Source organism: Elgaria multicarinata, chromosome 12, assembly GCF_023053635.1.
Source record: "Elgaria multicarinata webbii isolate HBS135686 ecotype San Diego chromosome 12, rElgMul1.1.pri, whole genome shotgun sequence".
NCBI lineage: Eukaryota > Metazoa > Chordata > Lepidosauria > Squamata > Anguidae > Elgaria > Elgaria multicarinata.
In genome coordinates, this window is record NC_086182.1 from 21,527,501 (window position 1) to 21,541,943 (window position 14,443).

The 14,443-nt window shown below is 48.8% G+C and overlaps 1 protein-coding gene across 1 annotated transcript in view; it reads right to left on the bottom strand.

The window, feature by feature from the left end:
• Positions 1 to 9,246, bottom strand: part of ROBO3 (roundabout guidance receptor 3) — a 167,833-nt gene extending 158,587 nt beyond the window's left edge. The window contains exon 1 of the mRNA XM_063139600.1: positions 9,068 to 9,246. Coding sequence (XP_062995670.1) covers positions 9,068 to 9,140 — 73 coding nt within the window. The 5' untranslated portion in view covers positions 9,141 to 9,246. The remainder of the gene's footprint in view (positions 1 to 9,067) is intronic.
• Positions 9,247 to 14,443: the final 5,197 nt, after the last annotated feature.

Genomic DNA, 14,443 nt, shown 5'->3' on the forward strand with positions numbered 1-14,443 from the left:
AAAGAAAAGTTTTTAGCTGAGCTTTAAAAGCTGCGATTGAACTTGTAGTTCTCAAATGTTCTGGAAGAGCGTTCCAGGCGTAAGGGGCAGCAGAAGAAAATGGACGAAGCCGAGTAAGGGAAGTAGAGAGACCCTTGGGCAGGTGAGAAACATGGCATCAGAGGAGCGAAGAGCACGAGCGGGGCAATAGTGTGAGATGAGAGAGGAGAGATAGGAAGGAGCTAGACAGTGAAAAGAACGCTTTCTTCGGAAGACGGTCTTCAGTCTTTCTGGAGTAACATCCACATCATGTTCCATGTGACACTTCTGTGACGCACAACGATTTTTCTAAATTTCGGCCGAGCTTTGTACATTGACGCCTAACAAAGCAAGCTGCTAGTTCTGAGCATACAAGAGGCAACCGCCTCCTTACACCAAGGGAAGAGGAAAGGAGAGTTATCCCCACTCTTTGCAATTCAAGATCAGTTAAGGTCACTGTCCTAAATGCACACGAAAGGAGACAGAACTTGAAAACCACAACAGACCTTTTTGTCCTGCAGGCGACAAAAAAGAATTTGTTTCAATGAACATAAATCATGATCCCTCAGGACCCTAACAGACTTTCCAGAATTATGATTTCATAACACTATTTGGTGGATGAGGTATTTTATCGTCCTTATCTCTCAATGAACACTGATGACATTATTTTGTCAGTTTTGAATTCAGTGTTTCAGTGTTGTCTCAGTTTTCAACACTGGGCAGGCTGAAACCCACCCTACACCAACCAGGTGTCCTCCATACGTGTTGGACTTCAATTTCCATCATCCCCAGACAGCATGGCCAATGATCAGGAATGCTGGGAGATGTAGTCCAACACACCTGTAGGACATCCAGTTAGGCTAATTTCAACTCATGTCATGTTCTCATCGGCAGTAAGGTTAACGGGGCAACCACTGTTTAAAAATGCCTCACTCTGTGGCTCTGACTACAAGGAAAGTGGCTACCAACTTCCAATCCCAGAGTCCAAAAGAAAAGCAACATCTGGTGGGAACAGGACTCAGCAGTGGTCATTTGGGGACAGTAAGGGTCCAACACCCTGCCATAAGGATGGGAGAAGCAGGGATGTTTGAGTTCATCAAAATTCTCTGAACATTACTTTGAAGCTCAGTTTGGCTCAAGCCTATTTTAGTTGCCAATCTGTCTTTCAGGAACATTGGACATTCCAAATGGGAACCATGCGCAGAAATGGGAAATGTGTGTTTGTATTTCTTTGAAAGTGTGCACTTTCCCTCTATTGATTAAAGCATGAATCATAGAATAGTAGAGTTCGAAGGGACCTATAAGGCCATTGAGTCCAAAATGGGTTGAGTTTTGATGTTGCTGTTAAAAAATGCACACTTCAAAGTGTACATTTTTTTAAAATGACAACAACACATTTTTGGAATGCGATCACAAGTTTGGGAATGTGTGAACATTCCCCCCCCCCCAAAAAAAATGCTTTCGAAGAGCCAGGTAGCAGGAGATGGGAAAGACCATTGGCCCTGCCTGAAGCCCTTCAGATAAGCTGCCAACTCAAAAGTAAACAATATTGGCAATTCCTCAAATTGGTGCCCTCTGAAAGCGTTGGACATACGTTGGACATATGTGGTGGTTGGGTTGTATTATACTTCAACACGTCTGGATGGCCCCACTTGGAGGAAGTGGTACACTAGGTGAACAAACATTCTAACCTGGTATAAGGAGGCTTGCTAGCTGACCTTCCCGCTCCACTGCAGAGCATTTAAGAAGCAACCACACATAGGGTGTGTGGGTGTGCACATGGAATGTACCCCTCTTTATGAAATAGGATGTGCTCTACATGACCTTTGAAGAGTTTCCAGGTGCTTCTATGGGTGTAAAATGTGGCAGCCACACTGCTTAACGGTGCATTGGGACCATATTACATCTGTCTTCAAAGACCTGCATTGGCTGCCATTTGCTTTGTGGACTCCATTCAAGATGTTGGTCTTAACCTTTAAAGCCCTGAACAAATTAGGACCCGGCTATCTAATGGACTGCCTATCTTGCTCTAAACCTTCCTGAGTACTAAGATCTGCAGGAGAACCCCTTTTGAGGGCACAATTACCCACAAAGAACCATCTGCTGAGCATGTCCGAAAGGTCTATGGAAAATGTGGGTAAGGAGACATTTTTCTCCCTCTCTCAAAATACTAGAACCCGGGTTCATCCTGTGAAGCTGATTGCTGGGAGATCCAGGACAAATAAAATGAAAGACTTCTTCACACAGTGCATAATTAAATTATGGAACTCACTACCACAAGATGTAGTGATGGCCACCAATTTAGACGGCTTTAAAAGGGGGTTGGATAAATTCCTGGAGGCAAAGGCTATTAATGGCTACTAGCCCTGATGGTTGTGTGCTATCTCTAGTATTTGAGGCAGTAAGCCTGTGTGCACCAGTTGCTGGGGAACATGGGCGGGAGGGTGCTGTTGCACCATGTCCTGCTTTGTTGTTCCCTGGCTGACAGCCATGTACAGATGTTAATAATAAATACTTAAACAAGCAAATAAATGGTACCAGGCATGGCTTGTCCTTTTACAGAGTCATCAAACACTTTATGAAAACATTTTGAGATCTGCTGCAGAAGCCTGATCGTACAAGTTGCAAACATATTCCCTGCATACTCAAATTTCCAACCTACGGCTTTCAAATCCAGCAGCTTCCCAGCAGTCTGTCCTAATGACTCCAACTAAGACGGTGCAGACGCTTCCTCCCTTAGCAGAATTTGACCTAGGATCTGCCCATATAAGGATCACAACAACTCCCAAAGATGACGCAAACAGTAGCAGCCAGCAGCAACTGTCGAGGAATCCGCTGGTGCCATTTCCGTCCTCCCCCTCACCTCCCACCAGCATCATCTGCCACCATATGAAATTGAAAAGCTGCAGTTCTGCCAAACGCCAAGATGTTAAAAAAAAAATACAGGGGGAAAAATCCTTCTTAGCAAGTGACACAGCCAAGCACTGTCTGGCCTCAATTATCTAGACAGCTTTACAGGGGAGAAAAAGTGAGGAACTTCAAGTATTTGTGAAAGGATAGGCACAAAATGTTACGTTATCTTACAGCATGCAGGTAACAGGGAGATCTAGAGCTGCCTTCTCTAACCTGCTACCCTCCCGGTGTATTTGGTTGCTCCATCCTCTCCACCTTCCAACCCAATGCATGGTACAAGGGAACCATTACTGCAATTCTCTTGATGGTTGGCCAACACCAATGCTCCAGACCCAACATGGCCAATGGACCAAAAGGCAACTTCATGGTTTGATGAGGATCCCATCAAACCTTGTGGAGGATTCATGTGCCCTACACTGCCATACAAGGCGTCTTGTGCTATAATCGTTGTTAAAAAGCCAACTCCTGGATTCAGAATCCTTGCTGCCATGCCAGCCTCTGAAGCCCAGTCCAGGTCTTTTACGGGGCCGGGACAAATGCAGGTCCATTGCCCAAGGGTCCAATTCGATTTCATAGGAGCATTCAGGGGGCTCCATTCATGGTTGGTGGGGCCAAAGGCAAAAGTAATGCATCCAAAGAATCAAAAATACCAGCATATTCGAGCTGAAAGCTTTTAGTGTTTGTAACTAAGCCTTAGGACAGGATTCTATTCATTTAAAACGGAGGAAAAAGATTGCACAGAAGCCAGGAAAATACCAAACAATAGATAGTCAGGGGAAAGTGGGGAGTGACCCTCTGGGCAGGCCCAAAGGGCCAGATTTGCCCCTCCCCCAGCTGAGCTGATGCCCTCCATATGTTGTATACTACAGCTCATATCATCCCTGACTATTGGCCATGCTGGCTGGGGCTGGTGGGAGTTGTAATCCAAAATACTGGGAGGCACCAGGTTGGGAAAGCTCAGGACATGGGGGGGGGGCATTAAGTCGAGGAAGATTTCACTGCAGCAAAGAAGAAGAAAGAAGGAGGAGGAGGAGGAGGAGGAAGAAGAAGAAGAAGAGGAAGAGGAGGAAACAAAGGCCCTTTGAAACAAGAAAAAGTCAAGCTAACTTCCATTAGCATGCTGAAGTATGAAATCCTAGTGGAAGGTATATATATATGGCCTAATCTAACCACCAGATGGTAAACTCAGCCTCCACTCCCCACCCCTCACAAAAAATGCTCATCAAAAATTAAGAACTTCAAAGCATTGTTATATCCCTAGAATCTGACACCAGCATCTGATGGCAATGACATGTAAAAATGCACACACACACAAACACACACTGAACTTAATCCCCTTTTAACTCTGGGGACAGGGTATGGTGTCAGGCAGCATGAAACCATGTACATGGCTACACATAGCCAGACACAAGGAACTTCTTGAAGAGCTGCCTTGAATGCCCTGGTCATCATTCTTCTTTGAAGCTTTCTGGCAGGTGATTATGGGCAGAAGCAAATTCCTTGGTCTTCCTTGGGCAAACACATTCTTGCCAGCACCTGGACCAGCCTCCCTGAACCTGGTGCCCGCCAGCTGTTTTGGACTACAACTCCCAGAACTTGTGACCACTGGCCACGTTGGATGGGAGTTGATGTCCTAAACATCTGAAGGGCAGCGGGTTCAGGAAGGCTGCCCCAGGCCATTCTTAGAGAGGCCGTGGCATGCGAAAATGATGTCACTGTAGAAGAACAAGAGAGCTGTAAGAACTTCTGCCTGTACTAATGATAGCATATGAGAAGTATGGCTATTCAGCTGTTTCCTCCATCCCTTTAGAATTAAAGAAAGCATCCAAAGGGGTGGATCCAGACGTAGTCATATTTAGAGTAAACCCACTGAATTCAATAACCATAGAATGAAGGAATGAAATACACTGACAATTCACGAAATACAGATGGAAGCAATTTAACAATGATTATGCAGGTTTGACCCATGCTGTACATCACATAAATATACCTAAAACTATTGCACCATGAGAATCATTCATCCTTGGACTCCCAACTCCCATCATCTTTGATGACTGGCCTGGGCCGAAATTCCTATCCTTGAATTGGCTTCTAATTTTAAACAAATGACACCAGGGCTCAGTTACACGCAAGTGCATGTAACGCGTCATGATCCCCTTGATGGCAAACCTAGGTTGGGCCCAACAATGTATGAAATGGCCTTCAGTGAGAAGAACCACTTTTTTGGGATTAGAAGGACTCCTATTCTTTCAGAAGCTGTGTCTTTCAGAGAGACTGGAACCCAGATTTTATTGCCTAGGCCAGTGGTGGGGAATCTGGGCCCTCCAGATGTTGTTGGACTCCATCAGCCCCAGCCAGTCATCAGGGATGATGGGAGTTGGGAGTCCAAGGACAAATGATTCTCATGGTACAATAGTCTTAGATATATTTATTTGACTGTACTAGGGCTTACTCCCAAGAAATTGTGCCCAGGGTTTCAGCTAGGGATGTGCTGCGCTTCTAATCGGACCGGCGAATTAGAAGCGGAGTGGGGGGCTTCGCCTGCCCTTAAGGCGGAGGCGAAGAGGATTGGGGGGCCGGCGGAGCGGGGCGAAGAGGATCAAGGTGAAGGCGGCTCCTTCGCCTCAATCCGGAGCTCTGCTGGAAAGGTAAGTGGGGTTTAGCGGGCCCTGCCGCTGTCGCTGTCGCCCATGTGGCGACAGCGGCAGGGCCCGGTAACCCTCCCCCGCCCTCCTCTCCCTTACCTGAGTCCATCTGCGGTCCGTTGGCTTCTTCAATTGAGCCCGCGGTTCAACCAGGAAGTCTAGGCCGCACTTGCGGCCCAGACTTCCTGGTTGAACTGCGGGCTCAACTGAAGACGCCAACGGACCGTAGACGGAGGCAGGTAAGGCCCCCTTCTCCCTTGGTCCCTCTCCTTTGGTCCCTTACCAGGCTCTGCCGCCGTCGCCGCATGGGCAGCGACGGTGGCAGGACCCGGTAACACCCCCGCCCTCCTCTCCCTTACCTGCCTCCGTCCGCGGTCCGTCGGCATCTTCAATTGAGCCCGCGGTTCAACCAGACTGGTTGAACCGTGGGCTCAATTGAAGACACCGACGGACCGCGGACGGAGGCAGGTAAGGCCCCCCTCTCCCTTGGTCCCTTACCATTGGGAACCTCCCGGCCTCCTCTCCCGGCCTTACCTGGCACCACTCCCCTCCACTGCGGAGCTCCGATTCGGAGCCTGAGTTCCGTGGCGAAGAGGAGCGGAGTATGGGTGGAGCGGAGCGGGCCAACCCAAAAATTTCGGATCGGCCCGCGGGGTGGAACGGGGGGTCCGTGCACACCCCTAGTTTCAGCTAATGCTTTCTCTGATGGCAAGTTCTTTGATGCTAACCTTTTCCCCAAGAATACCTCCTTAAGGAAGGTCATAGAGCAGCCTTCCTCCACCTGATCTCCAGATGTTTTTGATTTGAAGTCCCATCAGCTCCAGCCAGCAAGGTGAACAGTCAGGAATGCTGGGAGATATAGTCCAAAACATCTGGAGAACACCACATTGAGATGGGCTTTCTAAGAGCTTTCGGCCCTGCCAAGAGTTAAGGTAACGTTTTGAATAAGTTTGCCTTCTAGTTGTTCTCATCAGGTGTTCACACAGCATCCTTTCTACTCCCAAACATTAACGAACTGGTACGCGCTCCTCTCTGCTGATCTTATAACAAGCACGCAGCTAAGCAGCAACACAGCTCATGAGCGGTGCATTCTGTCGGCTTCAGTTGCCAGCATGCCTGCTCTCAGCTGGATGCATTGTGCTATGAAGAAAATCAGCTCCATTACTCCCAAAACATTTCAAATGTGAATCCATCATGTTTTTTCGCTTGGCATGATTCTTCAGCCGCCACAGTCGTTCAGCCGAAAGCATTCCTCCAATGCTCACCGTGTGGAACAGCTGGAGCAAAGCAATAGCAACAGCCATGCCGAATTCACCGATTTACCATACTTCAATCTAATAAAGGCTAACTCGGTCAGGACCTCTGTCCCCAGACACATGGATCTGCACTTAAGCGAACTCTGCTGCTCCTTTCCTACAAGGGTGATACTGTCAGTCGCTGCATCTAAATTTCCATCAAGGGAAGAACGTTCAAGTAAGAATGCAGTGTGGAAAGGCATCGTCCAACTATAAAATTCTAGGAATCTCACAAATCTTATATTCCCCTTCCCTCAACAGAAACAGCCTCAAATACAAAAGCATGCAAACCTTAGTGTTAATAAATAAATAAATGTCTTTGTGGACAAAAATCAGATTGGGGTGCAGACAGGTGGGTGGGTGGGGGATTGAACCTCAGTGTAGTCCTTCCCCAAATTTGTGCCTGAATTCAAAACAGAAGAATATTTTTAAATAACAATAATAATAATAATAATAATAATAATAATAATAAAATAAATAAATAAATTACAGACTTAAAAACACATCCTTTCCATCATTCAGTTTTATTCTTGCTCTGATTTATTGCTGTTGTTCATTGGTACTGCACTGCACGCTTTGCAGTTTCAGATTTTGCTTAAAAAGACACGCAGTCATTTCATCTCTAGCAGTTCCAAGCCTTTCACTTCATCCACACAGTGGTGGGTTTTTTTCCCCCATGGAGCATCTTGATGCCTCCTCTAGTGGACAGATTTTGAGAGAGTTTGCGGACTAGGGATTTTTGTTTCCTCGTTTCACAAAAAAAAAAAAGAGGCAACCGAGATCATGGGAGGGAGGCAAATTAAGAACATATCCAGACAATGTTAGCGCTGTCTCTAGCAGAGACACAGACACACACACAGAGAGAGAGAGAGAGAGAGAGAGAGAAGGTGACTGGTACAAAGCTTGCAAAGGCAAACTGTACTAATATCAGCCAGGCCCGGGGTCTTCAATTGTTAAGGATCTGAAAGGTGAGTCAAGCTCCAGCTGACAGTCTATCAGCTGTGGCTAGCCTGCAGTCGGCCACACATGCCCTGCGTGAGCTTCTTTTATCACACACAGGCCCATCTGTTACCTCCATGAAAAGTGCAAGGCAGAAGAACCTCTGGGGTAAGGCCAGGCCAGGACTCTCTGTACACACAGCCTCGCACTCCATTCTGGGCAACACGGGAGGGGGAGGGGGGACTCCACAAGGCCGCACGTTGGGGACATGCGCCTAAAGGATCAGGGCCATTTTTTTGACAGGGAGAGCACAACTGCCACAGCACGTGCGCGTCGCATCCCACCCTAGTTGACATGCTGTGCCGCTTCTTCCCTGCGTGTGCACATGCCGTGAACATATTACACGGGATCAACTACAGGGAGGCTTTCACATCCGAGACAAATCGGTACCCGTGTTTCAGGCCAGCCTCTAAACCAGCTTTTTCCTTCCCACCTGGGGCCCTCCGGAGGTGTTGGACTACAAGTCCCGTAGCTGGCTGGGGATGCTGGGACTTGTAGTCCAACACCTCTGGAGGGCTCCAGGAGGGGAGGAAAAGACAGAAGCCCCCTGTATATACAGGTCATATCGGATGATCTGCGAAGCAACCGCCAGCGTGTCAGGAGTGGGGTGGAACGCAGCCCCTTGTCAAGATGGCAAAAGGCAAGGAGGGAGGGAAGAGGGGGACATGGGCCACGGCCAAACCAGAGAGGACCCACGCAGAGCTGGCATCTTCTCTTCACTCTCTTCCTGGAAGATGTTCATTAACACCGAGCAACCTTGGCTACCAGACTTGAAACTCTCCCGTCACAAAAATCCATCCTCGCCACAAGAGGCTCAGCGTTTGCTTTCCCAGTCATGTGGGGGGGGGGAGGGACGCACGCGCAGCCCCCACAGGGAAGAGACTCGCCACCAAACTCCCAGGGCTAGGGATCCACGCAGTCGTTGCCGGATCGGCTGCAGGCTCTCTGGGCTCCCTGCAAAGGGACACCTCCCCAAAGCATCCCGATCGCGGGCGGAGACCGAAACTGCACGCTCTCCTGCCGCCCAGGTCTGCCAGGCGAGGGGATGCCCACCCCCAGCATCTCTCTCCCGGGAGCTTTCGGGGTGGTTTTCTTTGTAGGGGGAGAGTGGGGGGTTAGGGGGAAGCAAGCCGGGAGAAAAAGATCCGTCGCTGGGAGGAACTCCCCACCCCACCCCTTTTAAGAAGCGCCTCTTACCTGCAGTGGGTCCCACCAAGGCCGTCCAGAAGCACAGCAAGCTCCGGAGCCAAAGCGGAAAGCTCCGCCGCATGGCTCAAGCTCCTCCAGAGTCGCGCATCCACAGCAGGGGAGTAGGTGTGTGTGTGTGTGTGTGGAGCGGTGGGTGGGGGTTAGAGATCCTTCTCGCCGCGAGAGAGCGGAGCCGGCGCGCGGAGGAGCGCGGTGGCGCGGGGAGGGGGGGGGGGCGCAGGCGATCGGCTCCCGGGACCTGCCCCCAGCCGAGTCGGGAGGGAGGAAGGAGGCGGTGCTCGGGTGAAAGAGGGGAGGGACCTCGTGGTGGGGGGAGGGGGAGAGGGAGGGAGAGGGAGGGAGGAGACCCGCGATCCAGGCAAGGCTCCAGCAGTTTCGGAAATCAACTCATGGCCACCGCGGCTCCAGCCTTCCCAGCGCACTCCTGCAAGAACTCCGTGCGTGCGGGTGTCTCTCTCCCCCACCCACCCCTCTCTCTCTCTCCCTCTCCCTCTCCAGCGCCTCGCTGCTGCGGCCGGCGCGCCGGGATGGGGCCAGCCCGGCTGGGCGCGACGATAGGGTAGCCGCTGTTGCGCCCGCCGCAGCCGCCGCGCCGTGGAACTTGCTCCAACTCAGCTGCCCCGGCCCATTGTCAGGCGGGCGGCTGGCTGAGCCCTCCCTCCCGCGGCCGCTTAAAGAGACACCGACCTGCTGCCTCGGCAGGAGAGGACGCGCGAGGCGGCGGCGCTGGCCGGGGTGGGGTTGCAGGTTGGAGGGAATGAACGGAGAGCTATTTGGCGGCGAGACGGCGGCGGCGCCGGAGGCACGCGCTCTCTGTTCCGCTCATCCTCCGCCCCTGCTCCCACGTGCAAACAGTGGGGTCTCTCTCTCTCTCTCTCTCTCTCTCTCTCTCTCTCTCTCTCTCTCTCTCTCTCACACACACACACACACACACACACACACACACACACACGATTTTATCTCCCCCTATAGATCCTCGTGAGGTCAGCACCAGACCCAGCGGGGTAACATTCGAACCCGGCACCCTGCCGGATTGGTTAGAACGCCTGGAAAAAAACCAGTAACAATACTTCAGGGCGCGGGGAGAGGAGAACGTCGCACACCTGAGATTTCCGAGGGTGAGTGCGTGTGGTCTCCGCTAGCAAACATCGTCACGTGGGTAAGAGAGTACACGTGTTTCTGGGAAGCCAGTGAGTGGAAAAGAGCCCCTCGAAAAGGTTACATCCCTGGAGAACAGGGCTGGGCAGTTTGTGGTTCTTCAGATGTTTTCCCCGTCCTTACAAGTCCCATCATGCTTCTCCGTTGGATGTGCTAGGAGGAGAAGGCTTATCAATGGCTACCAATCCTGATGGCTATGTGCCACCTCCCGTGGAAGTTCTTTGGGCAGTTCCCAACAACAATGAAAGCTGCCTCGGGTACGGATAGCATTCTATAAAATTAGCATTTAGCATTCTATAAAATCATATCCAAGTCAAGCTATCGTGAACGTAAGAGTTCATGATGGATCTGACTAATGGCCCATTCATCATTCTGTTCACACAGTGGCCAACGTGAGAGAGAGAGAGAGAGAGAAGGGATAACAGAGAGAGTTACAGAAGGGATAGCAGAGAGAGAGAGAGAGAGAGAGAGAGAAGAGGGTGACAGAAAGAAGGAGGGGGAAGCTGGCCCCTCCCACTTCGGACTAGCTCCACCCAGTTCTGAGTTTAGCTCCACCCACTATCCCCTGGAAAATTACCCCCTGAAGGAATGTGGCCCTGAACATAAAAAGGGTTTCCCAGACCTGACCTAAATTGATCTCCCCGTGCTTTGTAACCATTGTTTTTTGGGCAAAGCTGCCGACTTACATACGGAGTACACTCACTGCTCTTGATAGTTGGTGAGCCTGATTGCGAGGACGGGGTGGGAGGGAGGTGTCCCCAAAAAGGCTAATGAGCTGGTGAGTGTCATCTGCTAACTTCTGCCACAACTCATTAAGGGCAGGACTGGGGGGCCGCCCCCTTCACCACCCAGGTAATTAAAAAGCCCTGGCAGCTGCCTTCTTCCCTGGTCACACTTGACATTTGCATATCAATAAACAAGACTCCCCGCCCTTTCTTTTTTAGTTATTATAAACGTAGCGCCACCATGCCAGGGAGATACAGAAATTAAAAACGCACACGCACACCAATGCTAAACTGTTAAGTCTCAAGACCTGCAAAAAATGGTGTTAAATTGGTTTGGGGGCGGAAAACCACTCAAGACTAGAAGGTATGTTTGATATGAAAGTAATATCTTGCATTAGCATTCACAGTTGACATATTCCAGACTGTCTGAAGTCAGGTGGCATGTGGGCTGATTGTGGGCTGTCACCCTAACCTGGAAGGAGAGGAACCAAGAGGAGGAGGAGGAAGAGGAGGAGGAATCAAGTAATGCAGGGGCTTTTGTGGAACAGTCACTCTTTTCTTACAGTGGAGGCTGGTGGCTCCTGATGTCAATGGAATAGAGATTCCGCTCCGGGTTTCAGTCAGAACCAGCCAATGCTCCAAAGGAGCTATCCAAGGTGTTGAACTCTATCTCCTGAATACATTCAGCACCTTGGATAGTGCCTTTACCGTTCTGACTGAAACTCAGAGCAGATTCACCGCCCCACTGACATCAGAGTTACCAGCCCCCACTGCCACCTGAACTAACCCCATAAGGATGCACTGAAAGGATACAAAAACTCCACTTTTTCACTTTAACAAAGTGGACTGTGTACAAACAGAAGGAACAACAGCTTTTCCCAACTTGCTGCCCTCCTGATGTTTGGACTTCAACTCCCAATGTTCCAGAATCCTGGGAGTTGTAGTCCAAAATATATGGAGGGCACCAAGTTGGAGACAGCTGGTCTACCTACCAGGTGCAAAAAAAAACACCCTTATATTTCCAGGTTGGTTGGGTACATGTGAACACACGTCCGCTGATGTACGCCTATGTGTGAGGACATTTGGTAACAGGTCTTTCAGCCAGTTAGAATGATCTCAAGAGAGTGAGTTCTAAACATTCAAAACATCAAGTCAGCCTAATAAAAACAAAAGGAAGAATTCACTAGATTAGTTTTGAAACCATGAGAACTGAAAAAAAACACTGTTTTTTCTAGGTGTGTCATCATTTGTGAGCCTTCGTCTTTTCCTTCCTCATAGCTTTTTTTCTCTGTAATCAGGATGTTGAAGGAAGTAAAGTTGAAAAGATTAAGATTTTTCCAGATTATGAAAAGTAGGGGTTTATGGACATGTCCTCCTCCTCCTCCTCCTCCACCTCCTCCTCCTCCTCCTCTCTCTCTTTCTCTCTCTCTCTCTCATACATACACACACACACACACACACACACCCTCAGCCCTCTTGGGTCTTATGTTCACCATCTCTCTTCTATCTCACCTCATTCAAGTCAAGCTAAACTGAGGTCAACACTTGGGCAGATACCATCTCTCAAGACAGAGGAAGGGCAGGAGGAGGGGGCAGGCGGGCTCCATTTGATGAATCCTCTTTTAACCAATGCTATCACTTTTTAAACATGTCACCACATCTCACATGACCTTTAACCTCTTTGAAGAAGCCCAGCGGGCATTGTCTTTTCTCCTGCCAAGTGATGCATCCATCTTTCATCTACCTTTCTGTAACAGTACCTAATGCAGACGTAGATTTCTGCCCAGTGATAAATACTCATCATCACCCAGTGTTTCAGTTTCCAAAACAGTGATAAGAACAACTATTTCTGCACAAGTTCTCTCCCTACACCCTCCTTTGCCTTTTCTTTTCTTTTTTTTAATGAAGCGCAAGAGTGATGGAAAGGAACAGAATAGCAGTTGATGAACGGAGGCAAAGATGAAATGTGTTGCAGTGTCGACAGACTTGAATATAAAAATGGATCTGACGTTCGTCAGCTAAAGAAATCAGACAGATTATTCACTCATTCTTCTTATTCTGCCATTGAGTCACAGGCCAAGAGCTGCTTCAGGGATCAATCCTGCTTCTTCTTTTCTTTTCTTTTTTCCCCATTTTCTACTGAAAAGGACTAAAATAGATCAAGACGGAAATGGCCCTTTTTATAGCACAAAGTTCTCTCTGCGGAAGGTTTTGGCCAAATAATTAAGTATCCAGCAATCGGAGAAACTTGCATGGAATTAATGTTCATCAGTTAAGCCGAGAAAGTGATAAAAATGCAAATCTGTTACTAAATTAACAGAGAGCACCAGCCTCAAGGTAGAAGGAGGAGTGATTTCAGCATTAAATCTAGGTGCCTGGCTTATTCGAAGCCCCACATGAATGAAAATAAGGGGCTTGTACTCAAGGAATGCTAACTCTAAGGAAATGGAGGTCATTCTACCATTACCTTGCAACTGACCTTGGCATTGGTGGAGGTGGGGGTGGTAAGTATACCTGAGATATTTCTTAGGAAGGGAAAAAGAATAAGAATTTTTCCATTGATGGCACCATTACCCTTGTACAGAAACTGATGGAATGCAAATGATGGGGCAAATCTCATCTTCAGAATGAGCTGAAGAACACTGCAACTCAAGAGGTCCAACAGAAGAACATTAGAACATAGCTAGATCAGACTAAAAATAAATCAATCCCAGCAGTATATTTTCCAAAATGGTGACCAGCCAGTTGTCTCTGGGAAGTCCACAAGCTGACATAAATGCAATAGTCCTCTCCAATAGTTGCTCTTCAGTACCTGGTGCTCAGGGGCATATTCTACTGCCTCCAAAGGAGGATGCTTATAGCCCTCATGACTAGTAACCGTCGGAAAACTGATCCTACTCCATGAGTTTGTCCAATCCTCTTTGAAAGCCATCTAAGCTAGTGATCCTTATGCTACATGTCATGGCAGTAGGTTCTACATATGAATGACATGCTGTTCGAAAAAGTCCTTCCTTCTGATGGTCCTGAATCTCCAGCTGACCACTGTCATTGGAGGACCCCATGTTCTAGATTGGCTTTCCCCAATTTGGGTCCCCAGATGTTGTCCAATGGCATTTAAAGGGCCAAGGTTGTAGGCCAACAACATCTGGGAACCCAAGGTTGAGACAGATGGTTCTTGACGGTCCTAAGAGAGGGAGAAAAATGTTTCTGTATCCACTTTCTCCATATCTAGCATAAGGCACAGTTGACCTAACAGTCTGATAATGTTAGTCTCTCCATCTAAGGTATCTGATGCACCACCTAATCTGAGGCAGGTACTGGTAACAGACATGCCACAGAGGATCAACCTGACAGGGTGGATTCCTGCATTGAGCAGGGGGTTGGACTAGATGGCCTTGTAGGCCCCTTCCAACTCTGCTATTCTATGATTCACCAGGGATGGAAGCTATAAGACAAGGTCTGGAAATAGTAGGAGAGCACT